Below are 21282 nucleotides of genomic sequence, written 5' to 3'. Positions count from 1 at the left end.
CTTCTAAGCGCTGAGGTAGATACAAGGTAATCAGGTTGTCCCACGTGGGGCTCACAGCCTTAGTCCCCATTATTCAGATTCATTCATTCATTCAATTGTATTTATTGAGCGCTTACTGATGAGGTAACTGAGGCACAGGGAAGTGAAGTGACTTGCCCAAAGTCACACAGCTGACAAGTGGCTTCGAACCCACATCCTCTGACTCCCAAGATGAGAAAGACACCCTTTCCTCGACATCCAAACTGGTGTCATTAGAGAAGCGGCATGGCTCAGAAGAAGCAGCGTGGCTCAGTGGACAGAGCCCGGGCTTTGGAGTCAAAGGTTATGGGTTCAATTCCCGCCTCTGCCAATTGTCAGCTGTGTGACTTTGGGCAAGTCACTTCACTTCTCTGTGCCTCAGTTACCTCATCTGTAAAATGGGGATGAAGACTGTGAGCCTCATGTGGGCCAACCTGATCACCTTGTAATCTCCCCTGCGCTTAGAACAGTGCTTTGCACATAGTAAGCGCTTAATAAATGCCATCATTAATTATCATGTGAATCCAAGCACTTAACCTATCCCACCTTGATGACTGTATCAGCATCGTTCTGACCTCCCTCCCTCCTGTCACTTTCCACTCCAGTCCATACTTCACTCTGCTGCCCAGATCATTTCGAACAATGATCCCGGCTCCGCCAATTGTCAGCTGCGTGACTTCGGGCGAGTCGCTTCACTTCTCTGTGCCTCAGTTCCCTCATCTGTAAAATGGGGATTAAGACTGTGTATAAAAGCTCAGTCCGTGCTTTCCCACGCCTCAGAAACCTCCAGGGGTTGCCCCTCCACCTCCGCATCATACAGACACACCTTTCCATCGGGTGTTTTAAACCCCTTTACCACTCGCCTCACTTCTCCTGTTACAACTCAGCCCTCACACTTCACTCCTCCATTTCCATCCTACTCACTGTACCTCGATCTCATCTATGTGCTGACCGCCTGCCCACATCCTGCCTCTGGCCTGGAACCCTCTTCCTATCCAACAGACAGTTACTCCCTCCCACTCCCTCTCCTTCATCCTGCTTTTACCCCTCCCGCAACCCCACAGCACTTACAGTGCTTTGCACATTGTAAGCGCTCAACAAATACCATCATGATTACTTACGTACATATCTGTTATTTATTTATTATTCATGTCTGTTTCCTCCTCTCGACCGCAAGCTTGATATGGGCTGGGGAGAGGTGTCTGTTACATTGTTATATGAAGCAGCGTGGCTCAGTGGAAAGAGCCCGGGCTTCGGCGTCAGAGGTCATGGGTTCCAATGCCGGCTCCGCCAATTGTCAGCTGCGTGACTTTGGGCAACTCACTTCACTTCTCTGTTGGGTAGGGACTGTCGCTATATGTTGCCAGCTTGTATTTCCCAAACTCTTAGTACAGTGCTCTGCACACAGTAAGCACTCAATAAATACGATTGATTGATTGATTGATTTTCTCAGTTCCCTCATCTGTAAAATGGGGATTAAGACTGTGAGCCTTATGTGGGACAACCTGAGTAATTTCCCCAGCGCTTAGAACAGTGCTCTGCACGTAGTAAGCGCTTAATAAATGCCATCATCATCATTATTATTATTTAATACAATGCTCTGCACACAGTAAGTGCTCAGTAAATGCGATTGAAATACGATTGACTATTGCATCAGCCTCCTTGCTGTCTGCTGTGTGACCTTGGACAAGTCACTTAGCTCCTCAGTGACCTCATCTGTGAAATGGGGATTAAGGGCATCCCCTGTGCCCAACCTGATTAACATGTATCTACTCTAGTGCTTAGAACAGTGCTTGGCACATAGTGCTTAACAAGTATCGTAATTATTCGTATTACCTCTCCCCACTCCAGTCCATACTTCACTCTTCTGCCCGGATCTGCCTGTCTCTATATGTTGCCAACTTGTACTTCCCAAGCACTTAGTACAGTGCTCTGCACACAGTAAGTGCTCAATAAATACGATTGATTGATTGATTTTACTTATACATATTTACTATTCTATTTATTTTATTTTGTCAATATGTGTTATTTTGTTGTCTGTCTCCCCCTTCTAGACGGTGAGCCCGCTATTGGGTGGGGACCGTCTCTATACGTTACCAACTTGTACTTCCCAAGCGCTTAGTACAGTGTTCTGCATACAGTAAGCGCTCAATAAATACGATTGAATGAATGAATGAATCATTTTTCAAATAAAATTTCAGTCCTTCCCCCCCCCCCCACCCCCACAAGAACTTTCTTTGGTTACCCGTCCGCCTCTGCATCACACTGAAACGCCTTACCGTTGGTTTTAAAACACTCCATCACTTTGCCCCCTCTTACCTTACCTTCTGACTTCGTACTACAGCCTACTGACACATTTACTTGGCTCCACTATCACCACCCTACTTAATCTCGTCTAGCTCTCCACCGACCCCTCACCCACGTCCTGCCTCTGGTTTGGATTCACCTCCCCTTCATACCCGACAGACGATCAGCTTGGCTCAGTGGAAAGAGCCCGGGCTTTGGAGTCAGAGGTCGTCGGTTCAAATCCCGGCTCTGCCACTTGTCAGCTGTGTGACCTTGGGCAAGTCACTTAACTTCTCTGTGCCTCAGTTCCCTCATCTGGAAAATGGGGATTAAGACTGTGAGCCCCACGTGGGACAACCTGATCACCTTGTATCCCACCCCAGCGCTTAGAACAGTGCTTTGCACATAGTAAGCGCTTAATAAATGCCATTATTATTATTATTATTGTTATTATTATCATCACCCTCCCCACCTTCAAAGCCGTATTAAAAAGCCCATCTCCTCTAAAAGGTCTTCCCTGACTAAGCCTCCATTTTCCCTTCTCCCGCACACTTGGATTTGTACCCTTTATTGCCTCTACCCTCAGCCACACAGCCCTTGCGTGGCTCCGTGGAAAGAGCCCGGGCTTTGGAGTCAGAGGTCATGGGTTCAAATTCCGGCTCTGCCAATTGTCAGCTGTGTGACTTTGGTCAAGTCACTTCACTTCTCTGTGCCTCAGTTCCCTCATCTGTAAAACGGGGACGAAGACTGTGAGCCCCACGTGGGACAACCTGATCACCTTGTATCCCCCCAGCCTTAGTTCCCTCATCTGTAAAATGGGGATGAAGACTGTGAGCCCCACGTGGGACAACCTGATCCCCTTGTATCCCCCCAGCGCTTTAAACAGTGCTTTGCACATAGTAAGCGCTTAACAAATACCATCATTATTATTATTATACACCCATCATTTAATGTCTGTTTCCCCCTCTAGACTGCAAGCTCTTTATGGGAAGGGAACGGGTCCACAGACTGTATTATTGTGTACCCTCCGAAACATCAGTTCGGGGTTCTGCGCAGAAAGCGCTCAGTACGATTGCTTGATTGATTTCTAGCTTCTATGGTTTACTTGTTGGGCGTAGCAGCTTTTTCGGGTCTAACAGCCAGGGCTGTGAGCCATTTGGAATATCCTCCTGACCAGTGCGGGGAGGGTTTCTAGCTACCAGAACTCAGAAACGGTTCTGGGAACTCATTTTATTTTTTGCTAATCTCCACTGTCATGAGACAGTGGGACATTAGTCCAACCAGTGAAAGCGAAATCCAGCGAGCAAAAGACCCAATGCTATTACATTTTGTCTACTCAGCTGGCTCAGCCTATTTCTTCTTAATTCACAAAAAAAGCATAGAAAAGGGTTCCAACTTGTCCATGTAAATGAGAGATATTATTTTTTTTAGCGTACAAATATGAACTGCCACATTTTAACTTTGTCTCAGTGCAGACAGACCCAAACTTTTATGGGTGTGTGCTTTCTATATTAGAACGTATTCTTCAAATAAAGAAAATTTTAGTACTGCCCATGTTGAGTACCTAACTTAAGGCTGTATTTTTAAAATAAATGTGGTTATCCTGGCTGTTCCGGTTATTTCAGAAGCCATATTGAAAGTATCCTACTTTTAAAACCAATATGAGGATCTCTATTTCGGATAGAGAGAGCACTTTTGCATCTTCTGAATTTTCTTTGATGTCGTATTTCTTAATGAATGAATGAATCAATCAATCGTATTTATTGAGCGCTTACTGTGTGACTTACTGTAAAAGAGGTCCATTGAATGGCTAAATTTCAACCAGCATTTACTGAACACCTCTTGTGTTTTGTATTTTGTATTTCCTGTGTGTATACCCTTAGTTTTCCTGTAATGCAGAGAACTAGTGAATCCTGGGATAAGGAACATTCATTCATGTTATAGTATACACACCCTAACTGTCCCCACCAACAAGTACAGAACTGTTTCTTCTGAAATTGCAGTCACAGCCTATCCTGAGAAGGTGTTTGTTGCCAGAAGGATATTCCCTAATTTCCTAACAACATTCCATCCAAAATGTGGAGTAAAGCATGTTTTATGGAAGAACTGGGTTTGCAACCATAGCTTGGTGTTCACAGTTTTTATTTTATTTTTGTTTTTAGTGGAGCCACAAGTGAAATGATTTTTCCTGCAGGAAGTAGAATTGTTTCTTTGGTCCAAATTGTTCATAAATTAGCATATAATTGGAAATGACTAAGTGCACCACATTCATTCAGTTGTATTTATTGAGCTCTTACTGTGTGCAGAGCACTGTACTAAGTGCTTGGAAAGCACAAGTCGGAAACGTATTAGAGACGGTCCCTACCCAACACCGGGCTCACATATGCACATAAACTGCCCCCTTTTTAGTGACCTCATAACTTCTCCAAATACCAACACCCTGGAGATTTCCCAGAACTTGGTAGGTTTGAGTTTAGAGAAATGGAGCGGCTTTATTTCTCCTGAGGTTTGAGACAGCAGTGTAATATAAAAAAGAAAATAAAGGAAGTCTGGCATTTTGTCTACTGCCCATTAAATAGATTCTGAAACTGTCCCATCTTTTTTGATTGATTGGGTGTGTAGCAACTAAGCAGCCTATGTTGTAGATGCTCTGTTAAGTGAACTTCAATTAGCTAATGGACTGGTTGTTTGGCGTTTCCAGTGAGTAGAAAAATAGCCAAAAGCTGGCACGAAAGAGGAGAGACTAGGGGAAGGAAGGATGTAGGTAATCCAAAACCCTGCCTGCCCCTTCAGATGAATCCAAGAAAATAGAAACAAGGGAAAAGGGGAGAAGAGGAGGAAAGCAGGGAAGGCTCAATTTGGGTGGCGCCTTTGGCTTCTATCTCTGATGTTTACTCACTGTTTAGATTCATGCCATCATCGTCCACAAATATCGATATTGAGCACCTACTGGATTTAGGCTCCTGTGCCAGTGCTTGGGCTGTGATTAATAAAGGAGCGATTCCTGCCCTCATGGAAGGCAAAGCATTACAGTACATTCTAAAAAGAATTGACCCAAAGCACACACAACAGAAAAGACTTGAGTTGAGCAGCATCGCAGACCTATGCAGTCAGATCCAGAAGACTACTGGGGACTATTTTCCCCAGTAGAGTGGATTTGTGCCGAGAACTGGGTGAGCTGAGAAGAGAGTTTGAAATGTCAGTGAGGCTGATAAGGGAAGGAGAAGGATGTAGAAAGTAGCAGTTGCTCCTGAGGTTTAATGGGGGTGATAAAGAGGTGGCAAAGACAACCAGATACGGTTAATCATTGTTCTGTTATGATGTTCTTGATCTTGTGCTCCTATTACTCTTCACCACCTCCGGCTGCCTGCTTACTCCCTTTACACTCCACCTTTTCCTGTCCCACAGTCCCCAAGTTGCTCTACTCACATGCCCTGCTTCTTTCTGCTGCTTCGTTTCTTGACAGATTCCCCTCAGTTCTCAATTCCCCAAGGAGTCCAACAAGAAGCCACTCAGCAGCGGAAGCAGGAGCTACAGCCGTAGCCACAGTTGAAGTCTGACTGGGTTACTTGTCCCCTCAGCTCTGCTAGAACACCAGTTTGCATTTCACGCTGTGACTTGTACTTTGTGAGGAGGTTAGAGAACCACCCTCCCAGTTCTGCGTCCCTTCTATTCGCCACCTACACCTACTCCCTCAGAGAACTCATTCGCCTTCACGGCTTCAACTATCATCTCTACACGGGTGATGCTCACATCTGCCGTTCCTCCGCAGTCTCGCATTTCCTCTGCCTTCACGTGTTTCTCCTTGGTTGTCCCATCTCAGAGTTAATGACCTGTTCAAAACAGAACTACTCATCTTTCCACCCTAACCCTGTTGTCCCCCATATTTCCCATCACTGTAGATAACACCATTCATTCATTCAGTCGTATTTATTGAGCACTTACAGTGTGCAGAGCACTGTACTAAGCGCTTGGGAAGTACAAGTTGGCAACACCACTGTCCTATCTGTCTCACCAGCCACCTATTCAGCCTGTCACCAAATCCTGCCGGTTCCATCTTTACGACATTGCTAAAAACTGTTCTTTCCTCTCCGTTCAAACTGCTTCTGTGCTGCTCTAAGCACTTATCATATCCTGCCTTGCATCAGCCTCCTTGCTGACCTCCCTGTCTCTCTAGTCCACACTTCCCTCTCTTGTCTGGATCATTTTTCTAACAAAAAATAACACTCAGCCCACATCTACCTTTTCAAGAAACCTCCAGTGGTTGCCCATCCGTCTCCGCATCAAACAGAAGCTCCTTACCATCAGCTTTAAAACACTCCGTCAGCCTCCATCCTTCTCCCTTGCCTCACTGATATCCTACTACAATCCAGTGTACACACTTTGATCCTCTAATGCCATCCTACTCAATGTACCTCAGTATTATTTATGCCGCTGCTGATCCCTTCCCCGCATCCCCCCTCTGGCCTGGAACTCCCTCCCCGCTCATATCCGACAGACCAATACCCTCCCCACCTTCAAAGCCATCTTATAAAATCCCATCTCCGCCAAAAAGGCCATCCTTGACTAATCCCTCGCTCCCCTAAATCCGCCCTTTTGGGTCACTTACACACCTTTGTCTGTGGATTGCCAGGGCTGAACTAAAAACCAACCCCATAGGCTAGTCGCAGGCCGATTGCATTTTAGTAGCAACCTCTCAAAAAACCTAGCATTGGGCTGGGGTCGTATTTCTCATTCTTATTGCAACTTTAAATTGTTTGAAGCGTGATTTTTTTTTTTAAGGCCAATACAGGTTTGTATAGCTGCTTTGGAGCCTGACAAGAAAATTTAATTTAAGGCCTCTTTTTTTTTTTTTCCAGGTTTAAAAGTAGTTTCTAATGGATACCTGTACTTGACTGATAGAACACCAGATAGATCACAGATCTGTAAAACTGGAGGACTCATGTAAATTTACGGATCTCCATTTTTCCCTCTTTCATTCCAGGTTGTCACAGATTAAGATGGATGGTAGCTTTGATTGTGACTGTGGTGAGCTGGAGCCACCTGATCAGTAACAGAAGGCATCTTTTCTAAGTTAAGAGCTGCCCGAGCTTTCTGTTCAAAGAGACTGAAAACAGAGAAGAAAAAGGAAAAGAAACAGAAGAAAAATCGTGCTTACCAGCACCCTAGAATGACGCTGCTCAGGACCAGTCCAACACTGAATGTATCTGCACTGTGAGGAGGATGTTAATAGAAGCCTATTTTGTGCATATTTATTCCCATTTTTGTTAAATGTTGATCCGTTTAGCGCAGCAAAGCTGAGCGCCTAGTATGTCGTTTCATTCCGTTTAAGTTCCTCGAGTGTTTTCTTTCACGTCTGCAAAATTGCTGCACCGTTCTTGAGCTATGAATTCTGCAATCGTTCGACTTCTCAATATGAGCATCAGAGCTCATGAGCTCTAAATTTCAAGGGGATACAGCAGGCCTGGCTGGCATGTGCGATGAGTGTCAAGAAGCCATCTTGCAGTGGAAGCAGAATTAATTTTCTTCTCCCTTTTTGAAAGATCTCTCCTGCTACCGGTCGAAGTGTCTTTCTGTGTTTACACGAGTTCATCAGTTTGGAAGGAGAAAGAAACATTAAGAGTGTGAAAATGGCAGAAAAATTTGAAAGTCTCATGAACATTCACGGTTTTGATCTGGGCTCTCGGTATATGGACTTAAAACCACTAGGCTCTGGTGGCAATGGCTTAGTTTTTTCTGCTGTTGATAATGACTGTGACAAGAGAGTGGCCGTCAAGAAGATCGTCCTTACGGATCCTCAGAGTGTGAAACATGCTCTTCGAGAGATCAAAATCATCAGAAGACTCGACCACGATAACATTGTGAAAGTATTTGAAATCCTTGGCCCCAGTGGAAGTCAGTTAACAGATGATGTGGGCTCCCTTACAGAACTGAACTGTGTTTACATCGTTCAGGAGTACATGGAGACGGATCTGGCCAATCTATTAGAGCAGGGCCCCTTACTGGAGGAACACGCCAGACTCTTCATGTACCAGCTGCTACGTGGGCTCAAGTATATTCACTCGGCAAATGTGCTGCACAGAGATCTCAAACCGGCCAATCTTTTCATTAATACTGAAGACTTGGTGCTGAAGATAGGTGACTTTGGTCTTGCCCGGATCATGGATCCCCATTATTCCCATAAGGTATGTGGACGGAAAACGGAATTTGGCTGGCTGCCCCCCCACTCTCGGGTCCAAGTTGGCTTTCCTGCTCTCTGGGTAGGGAAAAAGAGTCTGAGAAAGGATTAGGCTGTGGGGTGCTGGCTTTAATTCCTTCTGTGACGTATCTGATTTACCCCTGTAGTCATATCTCTGGGTTTCTAGAAAACCTTTTTGCAGGAATGCTGTACGTTCTTTCACTTTTTTTTTTAAGGTATTCGTTTAGCGCTTACTATGTGCCGGGCGCTGTCCTAAGCGCTGGGGTAGATTCAGGCTAATCGGGTTGGACACGGTCCCTGTCCCACAGGGGGCTCATAGTCTTAATCTCCATTTTACAGATGAGGTAACTGAGGCCCAGAGACTTACCCAAGGTCACACAGCACACAAGTGGCAGAGCCAGGATTAGAACCCCACTCCTTTTGACCCCCAGACCCGGGCTCTATCCACTAGGCCTTGCTGCTTCCTTATCACTGTCTCATTTGCGAAATAGTGAAAGTGAAAGGTGGGTTTTATTCCAGTTTGCAGCTAGGGAAATGGAGGCAGCTAAAGACATTTGCCCATGGTATCTAGTCGGTCTAGGCAGGGCCAGGAGTAGAAGAAGCCAGAGCATCAGGCCCCCAGCGTACTGTTCTTTCCATTAAATGACGTTGAATTTGCCATCCTCCAACCCCGACCCAGGATTTTGAAGGCCTGTATGCCAGCTGGATAGCCAGTAGCTGGTGGCATCTTCTAACACTCACTTCCAACGAAATAAAACCTAACAAAAGTTCCAGAATAAAGCTGAAGTCTTCACCCGACCCTGTAGCAGCTTGGCAGTGTGTTAACTGGAAATTTCGTAGCCTTGTGATGGACGGGCAAGGAACGCTGTTGACTGATTGATAAGGAGTCAATTAAAATCTTCCTGAATTAATTTGAGAATCTGGAAAATTCTAGGAATTATGTTCTTAAACCGGAAGGTGGTTTCATTTTCTTGATACCATTTGCCATAAAGACTTCAAAAAACTTGCCCAGAGCTTAGAAACTGTAATTCTCTGAAACGTTTCTCTGGCTGAACTCTTCAGGTAAAGGAAACAAATGTGAGTTGGGATTTGCTGGAGAGATTTTGGTCTTCCTGTTGTGTTAACATCAGTAGACCCAAAGAAGCAATGACTTTATCACTTTTTCATTTGCAAAGTATCTTCCACTCATTCAGTCGCATTTATTGAGCATTTTCGGTGTGCAGAGCACTGTACTAAGTGCTTGATAGAGTGCACTATAAGAATACACAGACATCCCCTGCCCATAGTGAGCTTACGGTCCAGAGGGGGATATGTTAATATAAATAAATTGTAGAGGTATACATAAGTGGTGTGGGGCTGGGAGGGGGAGATGAATAAAGGGAGCAAGTCAGGGTGATGCAGAAGGGAGTGGGAGAAGAGGAAAGGAGGGCTTAGTCTGGGAAGGCTTCTTGGAGGAGATGTACTTTCAGTAAGGCTTTGAATGGGGGGAGAATAATTGTAATATTAATGCAGCAGTTTGTGGGCACAAAAAGTGACGCCGCCCTGCCCCTTCTTACACGCCATCACCCCTCGGCTTCATCCTTTCCTTTTTCATTCTTTATTCTTTTGGAATTTTCCAGTTACCCTTCCTGCTGTACCTCATTCCTATCGTTTATATTTAAAAATGTGGTCCCTTTAAAACATCTTTTAAGCATTCAGGTATATGTGAGTGGCAGTGGATCACAATAAAATGTAATTTCTGTAAGGAAAAAGGAAACAAAGAGCCGAGTGATCGGGGATAGGACAGCCCACTCCTCAGCTCCCCGGAAGCTATGGCCCTGCATCAGACCCAGCCTAGGGTGGGGGTTTGATAATAATGACGGGATTTGTTAAGCGCTTACTATGTGCCAATCACTGTTCTAAGCGCTTAGGGGATACAAGGTGATCAGGTTGTCCCACGTGGGGCTTCACCCCCATTTTACAGGTGAGGTAACTGAGGCACAGAGAAGTGAAGCGACTTGCCCAAGGTCACGCAGCTGACAAGGGGCGGAGCTGGGATTTGAACCCGTGACTTCTGGCTCTCAAGCCCGGGCTCTTTCCACTGAGCCACACTGATCTGCCCCAGCTCCTGGGTTCCTTCAGGTAAACATAGGGCAGGGCCTCCGGGCCACCCTAGTCAAGACGCTGCCATCTCCGGTCCAGCCTGGTTCGGTTCCCAAACTCCCGGAGCTATAATTAGCCCCGCACCCTCGTGAGGGGCCCGTCCTGGCCAAGGCCAAAATCAGCGGCTCGCATATGTTCGGATTGCATAGGACCCTTGGCAGAGTGACGAACACTTGGGTTCAGAACGACTCCTGGCCGCCCCACAGTTTGAAGCTCAAACAGTTTGCCCTTTTGCTCCCTGGTTGTAGGAGAAGCGGGTGGAATTCAGGGAATCACCTCCCCTCCCTTTGGGAAGCACCCTAAGTACTTTCCAAGTGGTTAGTACAGTGCTCTGCACACAGTAAGCGCTCAGTACATACAATGGATTGAAATGAATGAACGACTTGCAGGTGCTAGACTCGGAGCGGTGTTTGGAGTTGGGACCCAATTCTAGTTTTGAACCTTGAAATGCAGGTGTCGTAATTACGCCCCTCGCCCCTGTTAGGATCTGTACCAAAGTGTGAGAAGGGAAAAAGAAAGGAGATGAACCCACGTATCAGCGAACCTCGCTGCTTGTTAATTGCTGTGGGAAAAGGTTCGGTTGGGAGGAGTCTGAGGAGTTCTTAAATGAGTTATGGATTTCTTCCACCCCATCCTCAGGGTGCCCTTTTTCCACATTAGACCGGGCGTTGGCAGAGTGGCCCAGCCAGCCACTTAGCACTGTTTCCTATGTGGCAGTCGTGGCTGCCAGTTCCTGAATTAGACTCTAACACGTGGTCATTTAAATTTATTGGTGACATTAAGTGGTGCCAGGAGTCAGAAAAAGGATGGCTAGCACTTTGGAAGAGAGTAATATTTTAAAAACAACATTCCCCATCCCTACTTTAAACTGAAGGGGTTATTTGTGAACACTGATCTGATTTTTTTTTTTTAAAGTTCCACAAGTGTGCTAAAATTAAAAAAAAAACCTTTTAGAAGACCTAAGTTGTTAAAGCTAGGCTAGAAATTCCTGACGGGTCACTCAAATGGGTTAACAAACACGTGGGTGGGTTGGAGTGTGTGTGTCTGTATTTTAGAATAGAGAATTAATGACTTTGCTCTTCTAGAGATGATCTTTTAGCCCTATGATTCTTTGACAAAGAATATTGAAACTACTGGAATATAAATTTGGGCCACACTTAAACATGTAACTGGGGAATTTTTTTAAAAAAAAGAAGAGACCATCCTTTGGGGCCCAGAGGCTTAGGTGATAATCATTTTTCACCTTTAAAAATACTCTCAGAAACCTTAACATCTTCTAGGTGCTTGATATAAAGTATTTATTTTGTATAATGTAGAACTATAACAAGGTTCCCACTCTTTTCCACTTAGGGTCATCTTTCTGAAGGATTGGTCACTAAATGGTACAGATCTCCACGTCTCTTGCTTTCTCCTAATAACTATACTAAAGCCATTGACATGTGGGCTGCCGGATGCATCTTTGCTGAAATGCTGACTGGGAAAACCCTTTTTGCAGGTTAGAACTTTTGTCTAATGATGTGTAGGCATTGTCTGCTGATTTTCTCTGCCTTTTCTATGCTGTAAATTACTTTCTGAGTATTTGTATCTGGATGAGTCTTCTAGATTTGTAAACCTTATAGCTTATAAGGGCTTACAAGGGCAACAATTTTCAAATAAAATGTGTAGCAGACATATTGATGCATTTAATATGAGATTTGACTTAACCGATTTGGGGCGGTTAACCGAATACAACAAAATATAGACCAGAAACAATGGATTAGGCAAATAGTCAACAATACCAGCTAGCCTTGGTTTTGTAGCTATATATTGATGTATTTACTGTAATATTTTCCTTGTCTATTTCATCAATTAGCAGGCACTGATGAGACTTGCCTGATCTTCAGGACAAATCAAAGTGGGAGAAATATTTGGGAATGCCTTCCAAATATGGGCACTTTGGGTCGCAGTTTTATAATTTTGTTCATCAGATGCTTATCTTTTATAGCAGATTGTACCCCTGCCACCCGAAGTGTTGGTCCGCATGTCTTTGACATTTCTGTCACCTTTTTAAATGTTTGAAATGTCCACAAGAGAATGGAAAATTGTTTGAGATAAAAAAAAAACTTACCCAAAATAGTGGGAATGTGGTAGAGGCAGCAGTCGTAAAAAGACTGAGGAGCCTTAACTCTGGTCCTTGGAGAGATTTATTTATCATATATTGGACAGCTCTGAAAGTTTGCACTTTAAAAATGAACTATCTGGTTAGATGTTGTTTTGGATCAACTTAATATTAATTTTTACCCTTTCCTCTCATCCATGGATGATTCAAATGACCTCTAGCTAACCGGTTTTCTGTATTTAGTGTCTCAAGTATCACTCTTTAAGGGAGGTTCAAGTGAGTTCTTCAGGAAGGTATGAGTAACTAATAACTGAACTGTTGGAAGTATAAATTTGAGTAATTTAAGTGACGCTCTGGAGCCTACTTAAAACCAACGTTTCTAATGAAATGCCAAATTGGTTGTCTAAATAAAGTAATTTAGTACTATTTATGGAATCTGGATAAATGTGGCACTAAAATATATTTTATTAATGTGAGTTTTCACGAGTTGAATGGCACTAAAATATATTTTACTAATATGAGTTTTCACGAGTTGAATGATCTTCCTGTGTGTTTTGGTTCATCTTTGCTTTCATTTCAGGTGCACACGAACTTGAACAGATGCAGCTGATTTTAGAATCAATTCCCGTTGTACATGAGGAAGATCGTCAAGAGCTTCTCAGTGTAATCCCAGTTTACATTAGAAACGACATGACTGAGCCTCACAAACCTTTAACTCAGCTGCTTCCAGGAATTAGTCCTGAAGGTAACACCATTCCAGAATAATTGATTTCAGGGTTTGTTTTCCAGAGGTCAAACAGGATCCCAAGGGGTGGCTACTTACTGCTTAGGAAACATGCCTAGGACATATATGCGATTTTTAACACCTCCTTTCCCCCCCCCGCACCTCAAGGCTAGTGGCAGTGGGCTCCATTGTCTGGTCCGTGCATATACTTGTCTCTATCTTCATCAGTGGTATTTATTGAGCACTTACTGTGTGCAGAGCACTGTACTAAGCAGTTGGGAGGGTACCTATAAATTGTCATACCATGTTAATACGTCACTCATTCTACCCCACTTGGATTACTGCATCAGCCTCCTTGCTGACCTCCCAGCCTCCTGTCTCGCCCCACTCCAGTCCATACTTCACTCTGCTTTCCGGATCATTTTTCTACAGAAATGTTCGAGCCGTGTTTCCCCTCTCCTTAGAAAACTCCAGTGGTTTTCCATTCCATTCACCTCTGTATCGGACAAAAACTCCTCACCATTGGCTTGATTACTCAATCACCTTACCCCCTCCTACCTCACCTCGCTTCTTTCTTACTACAACCCAGCCCGTACAATTGCTCCTCTAATGCTGACCTTCTCACTGTGCTTCGATCTCATCTATCCCACCACCGACCCCTCACCGATATCCTGCCTCTGACCTGGAACGCCCCACCCACCTCAACTCCGACAATTACCCTCCCCGGCTTCAAAGCCTTGTTGAAGGCACATCTCCTGCAAGAAGCCTTCCCGGACTAAGCCCCGCTTTCCTGTTCTCCCACTCCCTTCTGCACCGCCCTGACTTGCTCCCATTGTTCATCTCCCCTCCAAGCCCCACAGCACTTATGTACACATCTGTAAATTATTTATATTAATGTCTGTCTCCTCCCCTCTAAGGCGGTAAGCTCACTGTGGGTGGAGAATGTGAATGTGTCTTATTGTATTGTACTCTCCCAAGCACTTAGTACAGTGCTCTGAATACAGTAAACGCTCGATAAATGTGATTGAAGTGAATAGAGTTGGTGGACCCATTTCCTGCCCACAGCGAGCTTACAATCTCTCAGTAGGGTATGATTTGTTAGTGTGGGCCAGTGCCTCCCAGTTAACACTAACACCAATTAGAAACAGACCCCCTTTGCCCTGGAGGATAATGTTGTCCTTGTAAGGCTTTATCCTTGTTTTGGACTGAGGTAGGGTGGAAGGCATAATGAGCATTTACGTGGATTATTTAACCTGTGGAGACTTCACTCTCAAAGCAGTGGCTGACCCAAAAAATCAAATTAAAGTACCATTTGTCAAAGTCATAGCTGCTGAGCTGCTTTTGATGCTGTAGGGAGTTAAAGAAAGTACAGGGTTCCTCTACTCTGAGTCAATCCATCAATCAGTGGTATTTATTGAGTGCTTGCTGTGTACTGCGTTCTTGGGAGAATACATTGCAATAAAGTTGGTAGAAACAGTCCCTGCCCCCAAGGTTACAGTCTGGGGGAGACCGACATTAAAGTAAATTACAGATTGGGGGAAGCAGCATGGTATAAGGATTTGTACCGAGGTGCTGAAGACGGGGAGTTGAGGTGAGTAGCCAAGTGTGTAAGGGATACAGGGCCAAGTGCTTAGGTGATGCACAAGGGAGGGTGACTAGGCTGGGAAAGTGAAAGCTTAGTCAGGAAAGACTTTTTGGAGAAGGTGGGCTTTGATGATGGGGAGAGTGGTGGTCTGTTGGAACTTAACAACGTAGCCTTGGCAAAAATTCCCACATTTAGACAAAAAGAGTGGGTGGCTGGGGCGGGGCTGAGCGTGCATTTGGCTAGAAGCAGGACAGAAATCAGAAGGAGGAAGCCTGACATTGCTGTATGGGAGGGAGCTTGTACTCAAGGCAGATGTCTAGAAGCGACACAGACAAAATCTACAAAAGTCATACGAGGAAGCTTGGCTCTTGGCTTATTTGCTTCCTGTAGGGATTTGAAGCGCACCTGAAAGAGTAAGCGAATTTTAATCCCCTACATCATTTCTGAGGGCTAAAACTTGCACAAAATCGAGACTCTAAGAAATATTTTGGAGGAATAATTAGCATGAAGGAAAAGGAAAGATGACTGAAAACGTGACTTCAAAGTTACGAGCCTGAGGGACAGGGAATTTAATTGGCCCCACCCATAGTGATGGAATCAGAGAAGGGGAATGTTTATGAGCTGTTTCTTAAAAGTTAGGTGATTGGGCACTCAGGTGGAGCTATTCTATAGATGGTGAGAAATTTCAGGCCCAGAGAAGAGATAGATGAAAAGGTTAGGACTGGAGATGGAGAACTGGCAATCATTCACATTCAGGTGGTAATTGAGATGGTGCCAGGGAATGAACTCCCAAAGTCCCAGGCCTGTAGAGGAAGAAGATCCAAAGGTTTGTGGGGCAGGGGGAAGAGAACACTTACACTTAATGGGTGAGAGAAGGAAGAAAAAAAACAAAGACAAAGGAGTTCTCAGCTAAGAAGAGGACTTGGTTAACATGGTGGGTAGAATTCCTGGCTAGAAGGTAACAGGAAAAGAGAGGTTCATCAACAAAATCAAATAGCCCCCCCTTCAAGAGGAGGGATCCAAATGGATCCCATTGGAGAACAGACCCATTGGATTTACCGAGAAAGGGGTGATTGTGACTAGCAGAATTTTTGTAGAGTTGTGATGTTAGTTCTTTAGGAGGTGGTTCGAGGCAGCGGATGGAAACAAGTTTGAGAAGTTTAACCATGGTCCAGAATCTCCATAAAACATATTGACGAGCAATAGGTTGACCGTTGTGATAGCTTCTTCAGAATTGGAGATATGCCTTCAGTGGAAAGGATGAGGCTGGAAAATAGCAAAAAGTTGAAGCTGAAAGCAAAGTCTCGCATAGATCTCTTTATTTGGTCGTGCAAGTGATGGAGTTAGCATTCCAGAGTGTGATGGGAAGAAGGAATGAATGGATATAGGGAATAGGGTGCATCAAGCTCAGGGAATCATCTGGCCTCACAGGCAAAGTAGTACAATTCAATAACCATGAGCTTGTCATCCTTGCTTTAGCTTCCCAGTCTAATCCTGTTGTGTAACACCCCAAAATGTGTTCCGTCATTTTAAAGCATGCCATGGGAAAGACAGTCTCACTGAGATCTCTCAACCTTCTTCTCTCATGTTTCCTCCTTGACCTCGGCAGCACTGGATTTCCTGGAGCAAATTCTGACATTTAGTCCTATGGATCGATTGACAGCAGAAGAAGCTTTGTCCCATCCTTACATGAGCATCTATTCCTTTCCCACCGATGAGCCCATCTCTAGTCATCCTTTTCACATTGAAGATGAGGTGGATGATATTTTGCTCATGGACGAAACACACAGTCACATTTATAACTGGGAAAGGTAAATCATTTCTAGATCAGTCAATCAGAGGTACTTATTGAGTGTTAACTATGTGCAGAGCACTGTTCTAAGCTGTTGGGAAAGTACAGTATAATAGAGCTGGGAGTCACGATCCCTGCCCTAAGGAACTTAGATTGAGATGAGATATCTTAGTCGTTAACTTGGATTCATTTATCGACTTGAATAGAAACATTTTTTTTCCCTGAAATATATCCCAGAGTCGTAAGAATCTGGGGAAAAAAAATACTTAACTCCTACTTCCCCTTGCGTCCATTTGGATACATAAATCCCTTTACAACTGAAAGTAGAAATAGCCTCTACAGAATTGCCATCGTGTGTGAAACATTGCTTAGGAAGAACAGATGTGAATTCTGAAAAAGAATTCTGCTGTATTATCAAAATCTGTAAAGGCATGTTGAGTTAATTTTCTTTGTAATAATAATAATGGTGTTTGTTAAGCGCTTACTTTGTGCCATGCACTGTTCTAAGCGCTGAGGTAGATACAAGATTATCAGGTTGTCCCACGTGGGGCTTACAGTCTTAATCCCCATTTTACAGATGAATTCACTGAGGCACAGAGAAGTTGTGACTTGCCCAAAGTCACACATCTGACAATTGGCGGAGCCGGGATTAGAACCCATGACCTCTGATTCCCAAGCCCGGGCTCTTTCCATTAAGCAACGATGTGTGTTGATCCCAAAGTTGTAGGTTTGCGCAAAAGAAAAACAGAAGCATTTAAAAATACCCATGTGGGTCGTATCAGAAAGTTTAGAGGATTTAAAAACAGGCCGACTTTGGCTTGATGTAAGGAAGAATGTCCAACTGAACATCGGAGTGGATTACTAAAGGTGGTCTCTGAGTCTGTCCTGTTACAGATTGGATCGAGTCACCCCTCCCAGGGATGATTTAAGGGTCTTGGCCCTGCCAAAAAGGGAATAGCGGCTACTTAGGCAGCCCTGGTTATCCAACTGATAAGAATAAGTTATTATTCTTCCATTTTTATTATTATTATTAATATTAAATGTTATTAAATTATTATTCCATCATTAGGCATTCCATTTTTCCAGCACGCTTAAGGGCCGAGATAGTAACACTGATACATTCATGATTTCAGGTACCATGAAAGTGAATTTTCTGAGCACGATTGGCCTTTACACAATAATTACGATATCGACGAAGTTCAGCGTGACCCTCGGGCTCTCTCGGATGTCCCCGATGAAGAGGAAGTCCAAGTAGATCCTCGCAAATACCTGGATGGAGATCGAGAAAAGTATCTGGAGGATCCGGCTTTCGATACCCATTTCTCTACTGAGCCCTGTTGGCAGTATCCAGATCATCACGAGAATAAATATTGTGACCTGGAGTGCAGTCACACTTGTAACTACAAAATGAGGTCGTCGTCGTATCTAGATAACTTGGTTTGGAGGGAGAGCGAAGTTAACCATTATTACGAGCCCAAGCTTATCATAGATCTTTCAAACTGGAAAGAGCAGAGCAAGGAAAAGTCAGATAAAAAAGGCAAGTCAAAATGTGAAAGGAATGGGTTGGTGAAGGCTCAGATAGCACTTGAGGAAGCATCCCAGCAGCTGGTGGAGAAAGAGAGGGAGAAGAATCAAGGCTTTGACTTTGATTCCTTTATCGCAGGAACCATTCAGCTTAGTTTACAACACGAATCTACTGACGTTGACAAATTAAATGACTTGAACAGCTCAGTGTCCCAACTAGAACCGAAGAGCTTACTGTCAAAGTCGGTGAGCCGGGAGAAGCAGGAGAAAGGAATGGCCAACTTGGCTCAGTTGGAAGCCTTGTATCAGTCATCCTGGGATAGCCAGTTTGGAAGCGGCGGGGCGGAGTGCTTTCTCATCGACCAGTTTTGTTGTGAAGTGAGGAAGGATGAGCACATTGAGAAGGAAAACACTTACACCAGTTACCTGGATAAGTTTCTTAGGCAGAAGGAAGACGCTGAAGTGCTAGAAATGGAACCAGCCGATGATGGGAAGCTTGGGGAGAAGGAAAGGGAGGAGGGTTTTCCCAACAATAGCGGGGAGTTCCTGTTCAACAAGCAGCTCGAGTCCATCGGCATTCCCCAGTTTCACAGCCCCGTGGGGTCCCCCCTTAAATCAATCCAGGCCACGTTGACGCCTTCCGCTATGAAATCTTCCCCGCAGGTCCCCCATAAGACCTACAGCAGCATTCTGAAACACCTAAACTAAAACACTCAGCAGACATTTCTTTTTTGTATTTTTCATGAGATTTGTTTGTCTTTTTTTATTCCTAGTGTAATTTTTTTTTTTACTTGAATCAGATGGTGTCATTTTAGTATGAATTTCACTAGTTCTCTCGGTTTACCATTGTTTTTAAAGTCCAGAATTACTTTCTATACACGAGTTAGTTTTCTTTTAAACTGGCATGTTGTTTGCACACAAAACGAAAGAATAGAGCAAAATAATGCAATGCAGGAGGAGACGAAAAATGCACTAAACCAAGTGGAAACATTCTCTCAGTAAAACCATTGTTTTGCAGAAAAAAAAAACCTTGCCTTGAAATTTACACAGTGAGACTGTACATAATTGCATGAAAATATCTATTTTTTTCCTAAAACGTTTTTCATTCATGAGTATTTTCAAGTTTTTCATACTGTACACATTTCTTAAAACACATGAAACCAGCAGCAACTGAAAAATGAATGCCGAATTTGGTACGCATGTGTTATCTACCTCAAGGTAACAGAAGTATGTGGCAAAACTTGTTCCCCGCCCATAGTGCTTCACAATACGCACTTCTATTTAGCCAGCATTATTACCGTAGCTCCTCTTCTCAAGAATCATTCACTGTTTATAAATGTTTTGGTATGCATTCTTTATAGTGAAGTGTTACTACACTGCATTTTATTTATTTTAGCAAATCAGTATATTTTCTGTATTTAATTAATAGGAAGTTAACCTCGTTTTTGATGTTTCGATGCAAATCGTTTTTTTTCCCCGTCTAGCCCTACGGTTTGTTGCCTACTGAGCTGAATGTAGACCATCAGCTTATTCTGAGGCTGCCCCACATACTCAATTTACTACTTAAGTGTTCATTTCAAGTAAAGCGCTCACTGTGTACAGGAATTTGTATTTTGGAGGTGCTTGATCTGACTAAAATGAAAAATTGGGAACTGCTTTATTACAAAATGCTCCTAGAAGTCTTAATCGTGTTCATTTTTTAAAAAATTTTGTAATGTTAGGCTTGTGTGCATGAAAGTAATTAAGGTACACCATTACTGTAGGTTAAAAGTTGTATATGGTAAGACATCTTTTGTTTTTTTTTTTTCTGTACGTTTTTACTGAATGATCTATTCCCCACGCCAAGCAAGCATGAGTAAAATTAGGCTAAATGTAGCATGTGGCATCTCGGTCTCTTGAAAAATTCGTTTCCCTATTTTCCTTTGGATACTGTCTGTATCTTTGGTTAAACTGTTTAAAGAAAAAGATGAATAAAACAAATAAACATGGCCAGCATAAAGTGGCTCTTGTTTGCCTTCTTGCACTGTGGGAATCTAAGGAGCGGGGGGCCGGAGCGGTCCGCGGAAAGACGTGATTCGTCACCTCCACCGTAAAGCAATACGATTTTCTTGCCCTTCATCCCATTTGTTCAGTTTTAGACAATTTGCCATCATCCTTTAGTAACCAAAAAGGAGGAATGGATTGTTTTGGTGGAAAATTCGTTGCTCACAGTAAAGTCACTTGGAAATTATCAGTATTCTTTGGGTTTCGGAGATTGCCGTTAAGTACTCTTTCCAGGAGATAGCTTAAAAACCCCAATAAAACATTTGTTACTGATTATCTGTAGCTTCATCATTCATTGTTGTTACACAGTTCTTAAAATGACCAATTTCCTATTCACTCAATCGATGGTATTTATTGAGCACTTTCCTCAGAGCACCAAACCAGGCCCGCGAGGTGCTTCCAATACAGTTGGGGAAATAGGCGTTAAAATCAGTTGCAGGGAGGAGAAGGAAAGAGATGGGCCCATAATTGCAGTGAGGCTGGGGTTGGGATGGTTGAGATGTGTATATGAAAGTGAGTATACACCCAAGTTCATATACAATGCAGAAGGGAGTGCCCAGAGAAGTTAAGTGACTTGCCCAAGGTCACACAGCTGACAAGTGGCAGAGCTGGGATTTGAACCCATGACTTCCGACTCCAAAGCCCGGGCTCTTTCCACTGAGCCACGCTGCTTCACAAGAGAGGAAAGGAAAGCAAAGCAAAGAGGAAAAGAAAGGGTGGCCTCAAGATCTGGATGTTAGCTGTCGCTGTCCGTCAGCCCACCCACCTATAGACTGTGAGCCCGTTGTGGGCAAGAATTGTCTCTATTTGTTGCCAAACTGTACTTTCCAAGCGCTTAGGACAGTGCTCTGCACACAGTAAGCGCTCAATA

General features: G+C 43.8%; 1 protein-coding gene across 2 annotated transcripts in view; it reads left to right on the top strand.

The window, feature by feature from the left end:
- Nucleotides 1-20370, top strand: part of MAPK6 (mitogen-activated protein kinase 6) — a 39671-nt gene extending 19301 nt beyond the window's left edge. For both annotated transcript variants that reach the window (XM_038750096.1, XM_038750095.1), the window contains exons 2-6: nucleotides 7289-8489; nucleotides 11996-12140; nucleotides 13324-13488; nucleotides 16662-16863; nucleotides 17978-20370. In XM_038750096.1, coding sequence (XP_038606024.1) covers nucleotides 7935-8489; nucleotides 11996-12140; nucleotides 13324-13488; nucleotides 16662-16863; nucleotides 17978-19076 — 2166 coding nt within the window. In that variant the 5' untranslated portion in view covers nucleotides 7289-7934 and the 3' untranslated portion in view covers nucleotides 19077-20370. The remainder of the gene's footprint in view (nucleotides 1-7288; nucleotides 8490-11995; nucleotides 12141-13323; nucleotides 13489-16661; nucleotides 16864-17977) is intronic.
- Nucleotides 20371-21282: the final 912 nt, after the last annotated feature.

This window comes from Tachyglossus aculeatus, chromosome 8, assembly GCF_015852505.1.
Source record: "Tachyglossus aculeatus isolate mTacAcu1 chromosome 8, mTacAcu1.pri, whole genome shotgun sequence".
NCBI lineage: Eukaryota > Metazoa > Chordata > Mammalia > Monotremata > Tachyglossidae > Tachyglossus > Tachyglossus aculeatus.
Note: the sequence above shows the minus strand (reverse complement) of the source record. Positions and strands in the feature narration are given on the sequence as shown.